This window comes from Oncorhynchus clarkii, chromosome 8 (assembly GCF_045791955.1).
Source record: "Oncorhynchus clarkii lewisi isolate Uvic-CL-2024 chromosome 8, UVic_Ocla_1.0, whole genome shotgun sequence".
NCBI lineage: Eukaryota > Metazoa > Chordata > Actinopteri > Salmoniformes > Salmonidae > Oncorhynchus > Oncorhynchus clarkii.
The window spans coordinates 20,193,010-20,208,528 of NC_092154.1; the positions used below are offsets into that span (position 1 = coordinate 20,193,010).

The 15,519-nt window shown below is 39.8% G+C and overlaps 3 protein-coding genes across 3 annotated transcripts; all 3 read right to left on the reverse strand.

Moving 5' to 3' along the window:
• Positions 1-11,138, reverse strand: LOC139415085 (syntaxin-7-like). The gene is made up of 10 exons (XM_071162864.1): positions 11,050-11,138; positions 10,230-10,343; positions 9,898-9,967; positions 9,685-9,775; positions 7,136-7,273; positions 4,615-4,664; positions 3,981-4,077; positions 2,276-2,348; positions 1,829-1,911; positions 1-1,716 (listed from the first exon to the last, which is right to left on the reverse strand). The coding sequence occupies exons 2-10, from the start codon at positions 10,312-10,314 to the stop codon at positions 1,621-1,623; spliced, it is 783 nt and encodes a 260-aa protein (XP_071018965.1). The 5' UTR covers positions 10,315-10,343; positions 11,050-11,138; the 3' UTR covers positions 1-1,620.
• Positions 11,139-12,350: 1,212 nt separating this feature from the next.
• LOC139415563 (trace amine-associated receptor 13c-like) lies at positions 12,351-13,379 on the reverse strand. Its single transcript, XM_071163673.1, has one exon. The coding sequence runs from the start codon at positions 13,377-13,379 to the stop codon at positions 12,351-12,353; it is 1,029 nt and encodes a 342-aa protein (XP_071019774.1).
• A 548-nt stretch (positions 13,380-13,927) lies between these two features.
• On the reverse strand, positions 13,928-14,977 carry LOC139415564 (trace amine-associated receptor 1-like). Its single transcript, XM_071163674.1, has one exon. The coding sequence runs from the start codon at positions 14,963-14,965 to the stop codon at positions 13,928-13,930; it is 1,038 nt and encodes a 345-aa protein (XP_071019775.1). The 5' UTR covers positions 14,966-14,977.
• Between the last annotated feature and the right edge of the window lie 542 nt (positions 14,978-15,519).

Consider the following 15,519-nt stretch of genomic DNA (forward strand, 5'->3'; position numbering starts at 1 on the left):
TAGTACGGTCAGCATTTGATGGTGAGGTATTCTAGGTTGGGTCAACAAAAAGACTTGAGTTCCTGTACGTTATCACAATCACACCATGAGTAGTTAATCATGAAACATACACCCTCGCCCTTCTTCCTGGAGAGATATACATTCCCGTCTGCGCGATGAACTGAGAACCCAACTGGCTGAATGGACTCAGTTTATCCCAAGAGCCATGTTTCCGTGAAACAGAGTATGTTACAATCCCTGATGTTTCTCTGGAAGGAAATCCTCGCCCTGAGTTCGTCAACCTTAATATCCAGAGACTAAACACTAACGGGTAATATACTCGGAAGAGGTGAGTGGTGTGCGCACCTCCTGAGTTGGACTAAAAGTTCACTCTTAACTTTTTGGTAGATGGGTAAAAATAAAAAGCAGACATTGAATATCTCTTTGAGCATGGTGATGTTATTAATTATACTTTGGGATGGTGTTGCAATACACCCAGTCACTACAAAGATACAGGTGTCAGAGAGGAAAGAAACCGCTCAGAGATTTCACCATGGAGCCAATGGTGACTTTAAAACTGTTATAGAGTTTAATGGCTGTGGCAGGAGAAAACTGAAGATGGATCAACAACATTGTAGTTACTCCAAAATACTAACCTCAATGAAGGAAGCCTGTACAGAATACAAATATTCCAAGACTTGCATCATGTTTGCAATAAGGCACTAAAGTAAAACTGCAGAAAACGTTGCATCATGTTATGCTCATCATCGGCAAGGAATACGGAGTTAAGGATAAAAATACATCAGAATGGAGCTAAGCACAGACAAAATCCTAGAGGAAACCTGGTTCAGTCTGCTTTCCAACAGACACTAAGACATTGAATGTTCCTGAGTGGCCTAGTTGCAGTTGTCAATTAAGTTGTCTATGGCAAGAAAATGGCTGTCAATGATCACCAACCAACTTGACAGAGCTTGAAGAATTGTAAAAATAATAATTTGCAAATATTGCACAATCCAGGTGTGCAAAGCTCTTAGAGACTTACCCATAAAGACTCACAGCTGTAATCGCTGCCAAAGGTCATTCAAAATATGTATTGACTAAGGGGTGTGAATACTTGTGAAAATGTGATATTTCAGCATTTCATTTTCAAATATGTCAAAAACATGTTTTCACTTTGTCATTACGAGATATGGTGTGTAGGTGGGTGAGAAAAAAAGCAGTTTAAGTAATTTTGAATTCAGACTAACAACAAAATATGGAATAAGTCAAGCAGTATGAATACTTTCTGAAGGCACTGTACATATTCATTTATACAGTGAGAATCTTTGTGAGATTAAATAAAAATGCATAAATTGCTTCATAGAAAACAAGGCTTGAAGAGAAGAATAAGCCAGCACTGAGGAACCTGACAGCAAAAGTGATGCAAGATATTACTTAGCATTGCACAATTCTTGGCCTCTGGTGCATAGACTAGGCTACAGTCCATAATAATTAGCAGGTACTGTATCACACAAGCCTATTCCAGGTTTATGCTGTGTGTATTATTCTTACTATAGTATTATGGCCATGAGATTTGTAACTCAAACTTAGTCCTAAATAATCAATAAAATGCCAGGACCAAAGAGTATATGAAAAGCATCATCATCCTTTGACTGATGCCCAGATGATTAAACCAATGACAACAGCAAGAACCGCCAGAACGACAATGAGAATGCAGATCTTCTTCCTAGATTTGCGCTGAAAGGGGCAAAAGAAACACTTAACGTTATAAGAAAATTGTATTGTAAAATATACAGAAAAAGCATTCTGATTTATTCACCCTCAAAATAATGATTCTTATGTTACCTACCTGATAGTCTGCAGCCTGTGCTAACTGCTGGGTGGCATTCTGAACATGAAGGTCAGCAGTTTCGACATTGGCCTCTATACTGTCTAGGGGTATAAATGCACAGTGAAAGGGTCATTCTCTCCCAGAGGTTCAGTTTTTGGTTGAATATTTTCTTGAAAATGTTGCTGAAAAAGTTAGAACCTTTGACTTACACCATGACGATGACTAGCCTCTCAAATGATGTCATTATCACGTTAACATCCCTTCGGTTTTAACTGTGGGACATAATCGTGTGTGTCTAGCTAGCATAGCTGTTTGTCATCCTCTTTTCCCAGAACACTCATTAGACTGTTCTCCATAAGAACTCCAAAACATGCAGTATTTGATCCCTGTAGGCGTATGCTGTCAATGTTTTGAAAGTGGAACAGTCAGAAGTTTAGAGGAGTAAATGACTGAATGTATGCTTACCGATCACATCCCCTTGCTCATGGACCATCATTCCCAAGTCCTTAAATATTTCATTTATATCTGTAATATCAGACTAAAAAAAGAGAAAACAAGCATTGAATAAACAGACATCACCACAAATTAAATGGACTGGATATAAATCCATTATGTAAGTGTGATTTGCAGGATAGCATAAGGCAGGGATCATCAACTAGATTCAGCCGCGGGCCAATTTTTTCTTGAGAGGATGGTCGGGGGGCCAGAACCTAATTACAAGTAATTTGTAAACTGCAAATTGACAGCAAGAAGCCCAATATTTCACTAAAACATAATAATTTCAAACCTCGCTTGCATTGGTATAAGTTCACGTGTCTCTTTATTATGCGTGGGAATACTTGGGAACAGATTTAGAAATGCTAATCCTCAACACTGGGGCCCCTCAGGGGTGCATGCTTAGTCCCTTCCTGTACTCCCTGTTTACCCACGACTGCATGGCCAAGCACGACTCCAACCCCATCATTAAGTTCGCTGATGACACAACAGTGATAGGCCTGATCAACGACAACGATGGGCCTATAGGGAGGTCAGAGACCTGGCAGTGTGGTGAAAGGACAACAACTTCTCCCTCAATGTGAGCAAGACAAATGAGCTGTTCGTGGACTATTTGAAAAGGAGGGCCAAACAGGCCCCCATTAACATCAACAGGGCTGTAGTGGAGCGGGTCGAAAGATTCAAGTTCCTTGGTGTCCACATCACCAACAAACTATCATGGTCCAAACACACCAAGACAGTTGTGAAGAGGGCATAACAACACCTTTCCCCCCTCAGGAGATTGAAAAGATTTGGCATGGGTCCCCAGATTCTCAAAAGTTCTACAGCTGCACCATCAAGAGCATCCTAACCATTTGCATCAATGCCTGGTATGGCAACTGCTTGGCATCTGGCCGTAAGGCACTACAAAGTGTAGTGCGTACAGCCCAGTACATCACTGGGGCCAAGGACATCCAGGACCTATATACAAGGCGGTGTCAGAGGAAGGCCCATAAAATGGTCAAAGACTCCAGTCACCCAATTCAGAGATTGTTCTCTTTGCTACCGCAAGGCAAGAGGTCCCAGAGCGCCAAGTCTAGGACCAAAAGGCTCCTTAACAGCTGCTACCCCCAAGCCATAAGACTGCTGAACAATTAATAAAATGGCCACTTGGAATATTTATATTGACCCCCACACCCTTTGTTTTTAAACTGCTGCTACTCGCTGTTTATCATTTAATAAAAAACATTATCTTAACTATACAAATTACCTCAACTAACCTGTACCGGTACCCCCTGTATATAGCCTCGTAATGTAATTTTTTTGTGTTACTTTTTGAATTTATTTAATATTTTTACTTTAGTAAATATTTTCTTAACTCTAGGGCTTGTAAGTAAACATTCCACGGTAAGGTTTACACCTGTTATATTCGGAGCATGTGACATAACATTTGATTTGATTTCTGAAATTAAAATCACTTGGAGCTGATTTTAGGGTGTTTTTACAGTCCATTATGTCAAAAAATAATTATCTGAAAACATAGGGGGGCAAATAAAATAGCCTTCGGCCCAAATAAGCTATGATTACTGTATGATTTATGGTATAAGATAATTTAAAGGAATGAAAGACATCCAGCAAAATCAGAATTTAACCCTGAATCTTGTTCACTAATAGCGAGTAATAGGAGTGCTGTCACCTCTAGCTGTCTGATGGAAGTCTCTCTCTCCTGGATGAGCTGCAGGTCCTCTTCAGTGATGGCCACCTCCTGGGACTGTGACTGGACCTGCCCCCCACTGTAGAGTCAGACATGGGGAAGACGTGGTGAACCACCCAAAGCAAACACTCACCTCCCACTATGTCTGTCTGGGCTAGAGAGAGATGGGCCTGAAGGGCCTATAAAGACTGACATGTTAACACTAAAGTGGATGTTTAGATAAACTAGCAGTTAGAGAATAGTCAACTGTGGGTTTTGTATGTGAATATTAATTTAATGGTTAAGCGATTCATAGTAGAACAAAAGGTCAGGACATTAAAAAAAAAAAAGAGCTAAACCCCAATAGACCAAATAAAAAATATCTTAACTGTAAAAGAGGATGTTTACATTCTCCACAACTGTAGGCAATAATAGAGGAATCAGGATTATGAACTCTGGGTAAATCCATTAAATATGAGTGTCTACAGTGGTTCCTTCCTCTGTTGTCGGCATGCAGTTTTATGTGGCAACAGACATTGGGATGTATTTAAACAGCTTGCACAGTATGTTTAGTGCAGCATGTCTGTGTACTATTTCACTCAAAAAGCACGAGACCACTGAAATGCTGAACTCTGACCTTTCAAAGACGTTTCCATTTCCTCCAAAGCTGTCGTCAGGATAGCCACCCTGAGGGTGGACAGAACAGTCAGTCTGATGCTCTCTAATTTATGGCTTTATGTGTAAAGTGACTACAGTTTGGGAGGAAAGACCACACTTGAAACATTTAAATTTCCTCCCCTCTCGACAACCAAATAAGACTACACCTCCTATCACCAATCAATGGCTGTATATACACTACATGACCAAAAGTATGTGGACACCTGCTCATCAAACATCGCATTCCAAAATCATGGGCATTAATATGGAGTTGGTCCCCCCTTTACTGCTATAACAGACTTTCCACTAGATGTTGGAGTATTGCTGTGGGAATTTGCTTCCATTCATCCACAAGAGCATTAGTGAGGTAGGGCACTGATGTTGGGCGTTTAGGCTTGGCTAACAGTCGCTGTTCCAATTGATCCCAAAGGTGTTCGATGGGGTTGAGGTCAGGGCTCTGTGCAGGACAGTCAAGATCTTCAACACATATCGACAAATCATTTCTGTATGGACCTCGCTTTGTGCATGGGGGCATTGTCACGTGAGAAACAGGAAAGGGTCTTCCCCAAATTTGAAATCACAGAATCATCTAGAATGTCAGTATGCTGTAGCGTTAAGATTTCCCTTCACTAGAACTAAGGGGACTAGCCCGAACCATGAAAAACAGCCCCAGGCCATTATTCCTCCTCCGCCAAACTTTACAGTTGGCACTATGCATTCTGGTAGGTAGCGTTCTCCTGGCATCCGCCAAACCCAGATTCTTCCATTGGACTGCCAGATGGTGAATTGTGATTCATCACTCCAGAGAACTAGTTTCCACCGCTCCAGAGTAGGCAAGCTTTACACCACTCCAGCTGACGCTTGGCATTGCGCATAGTGATCTTAGGCTTGTGTACGGCTACTCGGCCATGGAAACCCATTTCATGAAGCTCCCGCCGAACAGTTCTTGTGCTGATGTTGCTCCAGAGGCAGTTTGTAACTCGAAGTGAGTGTTGCAACCGAGAACAGATGATTTAAAACTCCGCGGTCCCATTCTGTGAGCTTGTGTGGCCTACCACTTTGCGTCTGAGCTCGTTGCTCCTAGACGATTCCACTTCACAATAACAGCTCTTACAGTTAACTGAGGCAGCTCTAGCAGGGCGAAAATTTGACAAACTGATTTGTTGGAAAGCTTGCATCCTATGACTGTGCCATGTTGAAAATAACTGAGCTCTTCAGTAAGGCCATTCTACTGCCAATGCTTGTCTATGTAGATTGCATGGCTGTGTGTGCTTGATTATATACACACCTGTCAGCAACGGTGTGGCTGAAACAGCTGAATCCACTAATTTGAAGGGGTGTCCACATATATATATATATATTAAATACGTATGAATGTGTGTGTGTATATATATATATAATCCTCAATCTCCACACAATACCTCACAATGACAAAGCAAAGACAGCTTTTTAGACATTTTTGGAAATGTATTAAAAATATAAACTGAAATATCACATTTACATTGATGAAGAAAAAAACTGATATAATACATTTTAGAATAAGGCTGTAATGTAACTAAATGTGTATATACACAGTGCATTTGAAAAGTATTCAGACCCCTTGACTTTTTCCCACATTTTGTTTCGTCTTCATTGTTCCAAACTTCTTCCATTTAAGAATGGAGGCCACTGTGTTCCTGGGGACCTTAAATGCTGCAGAAATCTTTGGATACCCTTCCCTAGATCTGTGCCTCGACACAGCTCCTGTGCATCCTGTTTCCATTGATCATCCTTAAATGTTTCTACAATGTGATTGGAGTCCACCTGTGGTAAATTCAATTGATTGGGCATTTTTTGGAAAGGCACATACCTGTCTATATAAGGTCCCACGGTTGACAGTACATGTCAGAGCAGAAACCAAGCCATGAGGTCGAAGACAAGCTCTACAGAGCTCTACAGACAATTCCTTCGACCTCATGGCTTGGTTTCTGCTCTGACATGTACTGTCAACCGTGGGACCATGAGTCTCATTGGAAAGGGTCTGAATACTTATGTAAATAAGGTATCAGTTTTTCATTTTTAATACATTTTCAAAAATGTAAAAAAAACTGTTTTCGCTTTGTCATTATGGGGTATTTATTGTGTGTAGATTGACAAAGATTTTTTTTTGTATCCATTTTCGATTAAGGCTGTAAAGTAACATACACACACACACACACACACCCCCATCCAGTACCTTAAAACCTTTTCCTGCATTAAACAAAAACGTTAATGTTGAAGGTGTGGTCTGTACCAGTGGAGGCTGGTGGGAGGAGCTATATGAGGATGGGCTCCTTCTAATGGCCGGAATAGAATTTGTGGAACAGTATGAAACGTTTCAAACATATGGAAACCACGTTTGAATCAGTTCCATTAATTCCATTCCAGCCATTAAAATGAGCTTGTCTTCCTATAGTTCCTCCAACCAGCCTCCTCTGGTCTGTACCTAGTAAAGTTTGTGTACATTTCTGATGATTACTAACCGACACTCTGGACTCAGCACGGACTCTGGCAACAAACGCCTTCTCTTTCTGAGCAGCCTGCCTCTGTGTCTTCTGGAAATTGGCCAGTGCATTGGAGAAGTCATTGATAAATCGGTCTTTCTGGATCTTTCTCTGGCGCTAGAAGAGAGGTATATGTAAACAAATGAGTTAACATCACATAGAGTGTTCATGATACTGTGCCATAGCATCACTCTTTAATCTCAACCGATAGAGAATTATTCTTAGGACTTCCGTCTTAGGCCCTCATGTCCTACTTTACATAAGCAGAAGTGAAATACTAACAACTCATTGTGAGACTTATATGAAAAATATTTATATATATTTTCGTTAGCAAGTAATACAACTAGAATGTGTTTGCAATTAAACCCATCATTTGTCTTTCCATTGTCTAAATTAAACATCCAGGACAGTTTTGAAAAACTGAAAATGTGGATGTTTGTAAGAATTGTTTTATTCCTGCCATGGCGTGCATTCCAACCTTTCCTTATAAGCTCTACAAGAATGCAATAATTGCTTTCTTTACCACACACAAACAGAAATTCCTTCAAACTGTTGGATTTCTGCTGTCAGGAAAAATGTTCATGCAGTGTGCCTTGGGCCTTCCTTGAACGAGAAGGCACAACTACGAAAACAGGAAATAAAGTCAATGTGTTTACGAATAGTGCACCAGCAGTATATATAAATAAAGGCGGATCCAAAAGTAACCCCCCCGCCCCCCTGGAACCTTCTTCCCCAGAGCTAAAGATTCAAAACACGTTCTGCGCAAGCTTTTCTTTATCTGTTCTTTACGCACACATTTGAGGTCACCCTCTCTTCACATTTCTCACTGTCAATCGTGAATGATAATTCTTCAAGTTTTACCGGTGAAACGGCCATGTAGCATCTGCATGCCAAACATTTGATCTCAATCACAATTTCATGGGAATATGAAGTGTTGCACAGTACAGTGTTGTTTTGAATTATATACAGCAGTGGTCACCAACCTTTTCAGAGTCAAGATCACTTTCCCAGTCAAAAAGCAAGCAGAGACCGCTCAGATTGATTTTTAAACATGACTAAAAACATTTGACATGAACCTAATATAAAACAGTTCTAGACCTAATACATTTCCTAGTACATTATCACAGCATTTTGGCTATATGCCTGTCCTGCCAATATTGTTATTCTCAGACCATATTAGATTTCAAAACTCAAGCTTTTATAACAAAATAGATGTGCTAATGTAGCACTTGCAAGGCACTGTGGACCATAAATTGAAATAATGAGCTTTTTTATTTTACCGGACTGATGGTAGCTGCATCTGGGAACTCATGATATCAGTGATCTTCAGATCGGAAAGTCTGAGCTTTAGAAAGATGCCCGAGTTTCTGACTTGGAATTCGGAGTTGGATTGTTCCCAGTGAGATATCGTTCTCTACCCCCCCCCCACCCCCTCCAAGGCTTTATCATTGGCTTTTCTACAGAAATGTTTGGTGATCGACTGGTTGGTACCAGACCACTGCTTATACTATTATATTTGGTTCTGTTATGTAGAATGCTATCATTGTCATTTTCAGCTTTAATATTTTATTAAATGAGCACCATTCATCACTGAAATTCACCAGAGTAGCCTGTTCTCCAGGCAGCCAAACAAGTAGGCCTAGAGCAGTGAGTAAAGGAGGGAAACCCACGGCAGCGGGTTCCAGAGAAATCAGAACTGCAGCCACTCTGATAAAACACAGTACCTTATCGTTTCCTATTATACAGTATCAGCACACCATGTAATGACAAAGTAGAAATACATATTTTTTAAATGACATTCTTTTGAAAAGAAATTGTTATCCAATTTATATTCTCATAAAAGTAAAACATTGAGAATGCAGGGTAAGTTTGTTGAAAGTTGGCTAAGATAAAAGACGCAAATACAAAGCGGCAATCAGCAGTTAAAACAAAAACAAGCATACTCCCCAACACTGTTTGGGCCTAACGCGGGGGATGGGACTGGGGAAATGTAACCACTCAAATTAAAAGACAGATATGGATGCAAGGACTGACCATCCATGATATAAAAATGATAGTTTTAACCATGTTTTTTTTAATGCTATACAGTGTGTGTTTACATTTACTTTGTTTACAAACATTGGAATAAAACAAGCTTATAGATCATCTTTCATGGAGGAATGTATAAGTAATATTCTTCAAGAACCAATGGATACGTTAAGTCCAAAAATGGATGTAGCAACTGCTGATTGTCCCTTTTAATGACAAATGCATTCATAAAAGGTGAACGGAGGGCACTACTACAAGTGCAATTATTTTTTTGTGACAAGTTGTGTTGATTGAGACTTGAGACTCAGGAACAGGTCATCCTAGGACCAGCTTGGACAACACAGGCCAGCCCACCTAACATATGTGACCAATGAACACTGAGGTGCTGTTCACCTAGCTGTTTTCACATTACTGTGTGAATAATGTTCTGTCTGCTATTGCACATGACAGTAGTTACTATACGTTTTGTTGCTTGTTGTACAAAAAAAGGTGTTGAGTACCTGTTCAGTTGTGACAGGCAAAGAGCCAAATTGCTTCACACTTCGGTCTGTTTCTTTGGCAAGGTGGTTGACATTCTGTTGTTTCTGCTGCCTACATTTGAAAAGTCAAAAGCCTAATTTAGATAATATTCCATTATAATACAAATACCTGCATGTAAAAACATCTTTAAAAGTTACAGACAAGAGACTTATTCTGATTAAAACAGAACTCACAGCTGCTGTCTGAGCTCAGTTGTATCTTGTGGGGTTCCCAACTTATCCACAATACTCTGTATTTCAGATGCTGGCAGAAACAAGGCACACATATTGTGACACAAAACAATATGTGTGTTCATTCAATAGGAAAAGCATTACATTTGAAAATGCATTCAAAATAAAAATTATAATGTAGATATATTAATACATTTGAGTCTACCCCCAGGCCACATAGGATATGTATAGTAGTAGCCTATTGGCCTACTAAAGTCTGAGGATATAACAAAACTTGTTTGTACTGATTTACATGTTGTGGTTGTGTGCACAGTTTGTCCATGTGTATCAATTACTTTGTTGTGCGATCTTTTGAATGTTGGAGATTATCGTCTGAGTAAGCACATTTGGGTCCTGCACTTTTCCGTACTGGTAGGCCATCGTTGACACATTGGGAGTCTCCCCAATACCTTGAAATATAAAATGTTGCAAGTATTGTTGTCAGTCACTCACATGGCTTGCCTCAGTTCACTTCTATTCACTCCCACCTGCTTTGTGTATTATGAACAGTCATTCCCATAGACATACATACGTGCTGTCGCCAAAGTGGGAAAAATCCCCTATGTTTGTATAAAATAGTGAATAAACCATGAATGTTGAGGAACATAACAGGCCATCAGTAAGAGAAACACATGAATGTACACAAGAGTACAGTCTGCAAAAGGTTAGTTGAAGTTCATCAGCCAGCCGTCCAATCAGATACAGGCATTGGAAGAGAGCACAGGCAGGGCAAGCTAACGCCCTCAACCTGAAAAACTAGACCAGAAAAATGCGGAAATACGAACGCCTGAATAACTGGTTGTATGTCGAATACGCCTCCTCCCCACTGTGTCTATTTGCTACTCGTATGTCATAATATACATTTCATCAAACGCTAAAAACATGAATGGTAAAGTAGCCATGTTCATTTAGATCAAGGAAATACTGCAGCGTACAGAGAGAGATACATTGTTGTATATCCAGTTGCACAAATGCTGACAACTTTCAGTAAACATTAAAATCCCTTTCAGGTCGCATGAATTACAGCTTAATTGTCGCTTGTCGACATTTACTAATCATTTGCATATCCAAACATTGCTGATGGCAAATTTCGGGGAACACTAAATATTCGTTTACCTTAATGAGTTCTGTCTTGACAGTCTACTCGGCCTACACTCTGCTTCCTGATCGGTGTGTCATGTTTTTCTAGTCACATGATCCACTCTAAGCCGCTTTACAGCAAAGATCAAATCATAGTGCAAGAGGTGAAGTGAGTGGATTTACTTCGCCCAAAATCTTTCCACGAAAATAAGACCACGAAGTGAGGAATTTGTGCATGTAGGTCAATGAGAATGTTGAATTTGGTCAACACAAATGTAATTGATTGCTAATTTGTTACGTCTTGCTTATTTGAACGAATATAAGTTTCATAATGGTTTGGCTGTTACAAATGCACATATATAATTGGACGCACATGGCCTTACGGTAACTTAAAAAAACAACAACTTTATAACCTAACACAGCAAGCATTAAAACAAAAACTTCTGAAACTAGATCCCCACATTCTGGTCTTGATAAGATGTGTTTTTAAATGTTAGGAGAGGTTATTTTCTGCACTGTTCAACCAATCCAGAAAATGTGGACGAGGAGTTAAGACGTAGTGTCGCCTTGTTAACGTCCAAAAACGGAGGTGACGTCACGCGCTCTCACTTCCATTTCCACTAACAATCGGAATATCCTTTTATAATCAGCCTCGGCGGGGCTAAAGCTAAGTTGTGCTTGTTGTTTTAATGCGTATTTGCCCTCTCAATGGCTTGATCTCGCCTCCTCCTTCCATCTTCGAGGACATGCTTTTCCATCGTTAGAGTAGCTGTCTTCTCACTATAATAGATCATCTTTGATAAAAATGTCTAGCTCAGACAATGGGCCTGAAAGCCGGGTACCTGTGGTTGTTAAGTTCAACTCTAGCCATTATATGATTAGACACAAGATGATTGAGGTACAAAAAAAATAAAATCCAAAGACACATTATATGTACTTTATACGCTTTATTCTAAGGTAGGCCTATGCTACATTCAAAATACAATAAGAAGGGGTTTATAAATGAAACAAGATTACATGAAAAAGACCAGGCAAATATCGACAGCAGTATAATGTTCAGAAGAGGTTTCTCAAATGCTTCTCTTCATTTTCCTCATTGAACACACTATCCAAGGTGGACAGGTCATAGCTTATGTAAAAAAAAAACTGCCACTAAGCCACATACTGTACATGTATTGACATGAATCCTTTTGTGAGAAGTAAATTACAGTAACTGGACAATTCATCTGCCGGCCCAAAAAAGGGCTATTATGAAACATTTAAATTTTTTTGCATGAACTTAGTTACATACTGTTCACACATAGTTGTATATTATATTAATGTAGCTTTACAATAGATCACGTAGTAGCAAATACATTTATATAGGAAGAATTTCTATTGAATATTTTCAATGTGACAATGAGATTAAAACATTTTCGAAACCAAGGATAAAACAGTGCATAGATGATTGGATTTGCTGTAGAATTAAAGTAACCCAGCCAGATAAACACTTCAAAGAGAATAGGTGGTGTGCTAAAGTTTGTGTATGGATCAACTATGGAATTAACAAAGAAAGGCAGCCAGCAAAAGATGAAAACACCCACCACAATGCCTAAAGTTTTAGCTGCTTTCCGCTCTGACCGTTGAGACACCACACCTCTACCTCCCTCATTGGAATTATTTTGGCTGTCTTCAATCTTCCTTAGATGTTCTTTTGCCACCAAAAATATTTTGGTATACAAACCCACCATTACAGAGCACGGAAAGAAAAAGGCTATCAATGTGTCTAGGGCGCCCCACAGAGCATTAAGGAAAAGATTACAACTTCCCAGGCAGTATATGGATACAATGAATTCATCCAGTCCTCTTACATTTGCTTTGGAATATAGTAGGCCATAGGAGTACAATGCAGCAACGGCCCAACTGGCAAAAACCATGAGCCATGCAATTGGTATAGTAATCTTGGTGGAATAGCGAAGTGGACTGCACACAGACTCATATCGATCTATGGCTATGAATACCAGGTGGAAAATTGAAACAGATGTGAGGAACATATCAGAATGCAGGAAACAAAAAGCATCTCCGAAGTACCAGCAGCCCTCCACAGCCTTAATTGTACTAAAAGGCATCACAGTTACTCCAACTAGCAGGTCTGCAACTGCCAAAGACATTATAAGTATGTTAGTTGGCGTGTGGAGCTGTTTTATGTGAGCAACGGAGATAATGACCACACCGTTCCCTAGAATAGTAACCAGCATACCTGAAACAAAAAAAAAGTATGAAGCAATTTGAAACCCTTCACTGAAGATTTCTCTGGTGCAGGAGGCATTTGATTCTGGGTAACATAACATCTTAGGATCCAGATGTTGATGAGATGAGATATCCATTGCCAAAAACAAAAAGACATTCAAGTTAGAGCTGATCACTTGCAACTGTAGTCACAGGTGCAGGTGTGTAAGTGGTGCTGAATCCAGCACAGTCTTCTTAGAAGAATGACAGAGTTTATATACTGTATTGGACATATTTTGGGCACACCCCTTTCCCAGCTATCAGCCAGTTATAATAGGTTACATGATTTACATCTGTTTATATTATATGTGTATATTCAAGTAATGTACAGCATTACAGTATGATAGTTTCGTAAAATTGTGATGTCATGAGCACTAAGATCAGAATTACTGTTCCAGCGGTGTGTACCTCAAGTAGCCACTAGGAGGAGACAAAGAACACTATTAAACAAGGTGACAGGCAAAGACATCAAAGGCATTGAAATACATTTATTTCAGGCACACAGCTTTATATGAAACAGGTTAAAAGCAGCTGTGTTACATTTTCACTCAAGCTTTATCTTTTAGTTGCATAACTGTCACATGTTACATCCCACAATAATTCATATATTTATTTGAACACACATCATACAATGTCAACTGAAACTTTACTCAGAATACAATCTAAATCTACAAGAACCTCTGCGAAAGATGTGACCACTGATGATGATTCTCAAAGCCCTCCTGAACCAAGTGTAAAAGAAAGCATAGACAATAGGGTTAAAAGCAGAGTTCAAATATCCAAACCAAACCAGGGTATCCCCCAACAGCGGGGGGATGGAGTACTGTATGAAAGGGTCAATGATGAGGCACAAGGAAAAGGGACTCCAGCAGATTAGAAACACTCCCACTACTATTGCCAGAATATTTGCCCCTCGTCTCTCTCTACGTCCAGAGTCTGCCTCTTTAAACTGACGAGATAAATCTTTAATGGACCTGGCCTGAGCCCTGGCAACCCAATATATCTTGGAATATATACAAATCAAGATCATGCCTGGGATGTAAAAACTGAAGGAGGATGCTACTAAAGCTGCCACTGGACTAAAGAACACCTGACAGCCTCCAATGCACTTGACATGTGTTTCATAGAAATCCTCCCTGCCTTTCAGATTGATCTCAGGGAAGATCATTCCATAAGAAAAAATGGCAGGGACCAGCCAACTGGTGGTGATCATGATCAATACAGTGTTATTGGTAATGATCAGTCTGTACGACAGTGGCCTGCAGACAGCAAAGTAACGATCAATGGAGATGAAGGATAGATGGAAGATGGAGGATGTGCTCAGCATAATATCAGTGCTGGTGTGGAGCTTACACAGAAACCCTCCTAGGTACCAACAGCCCTGGACAGAGCGCACAGCACTGCACGGCATTACAAACACTCCCAGAAGGAGGTCACACACAGCCAAGGAGACGAGCAGTTGGTTTACGGAGGTTTGAAGCTGCTTGAAGTGTGCAATGGAGGTGATGACCAGAAGATTCCCAATAACAGTCACCAGTATGGCCAACACCATCGATGTGAACATCGGAACCTGAACGCTCAGGGGTCGAGCAAACCTCACACACGATCCACTCAAAGACTCGTAGCAGAAAAGAGTCTGTGATTTCACAGTGCTGTTGAGGTTCGAAGTATTTGAGAAGTCCATTCCACCTGGTGTTTTGGGCCTAGAGACAAGGAACAATTTGATCACATCTTTAAATGTGTTTTTCAACATTTTTCATGTTTTCATCTGTCATCTACATTTATGTTTGCAAAATTAACTGGACTTACTTTCAATTAAAGTTTTGCAAGAATATTGTTACTGTAACAGACGGAACACAGAACTGCTGGTCCAAAACGTTGTTCTGAGTCAGATTATTGGGCTTCTGAAAATACAACGCATCCTGCTGATTATGCTTCCCATCGGAATCCAGTTTATTTCTAAAAATAACACAAATGAGGGCAATGCACTTGAGGGAAAAATGTCTATGGTAACATATTCCCATATAAATAGTAAGCTATTACTATCTTCATGAAATAGTTACACATTTAATAAACACAGTTTTTATCAAACCTTTATACTATATATTCATAGTATGTAAATGTAATCATGCAACTTGAACCACTACTTCTGTAAATGACTAGTATCAACAACAATTTCACATCACAGAAGTTAATGAAGCATAATTGGGGTAGCATCAACTAGTCATACTGTATGTG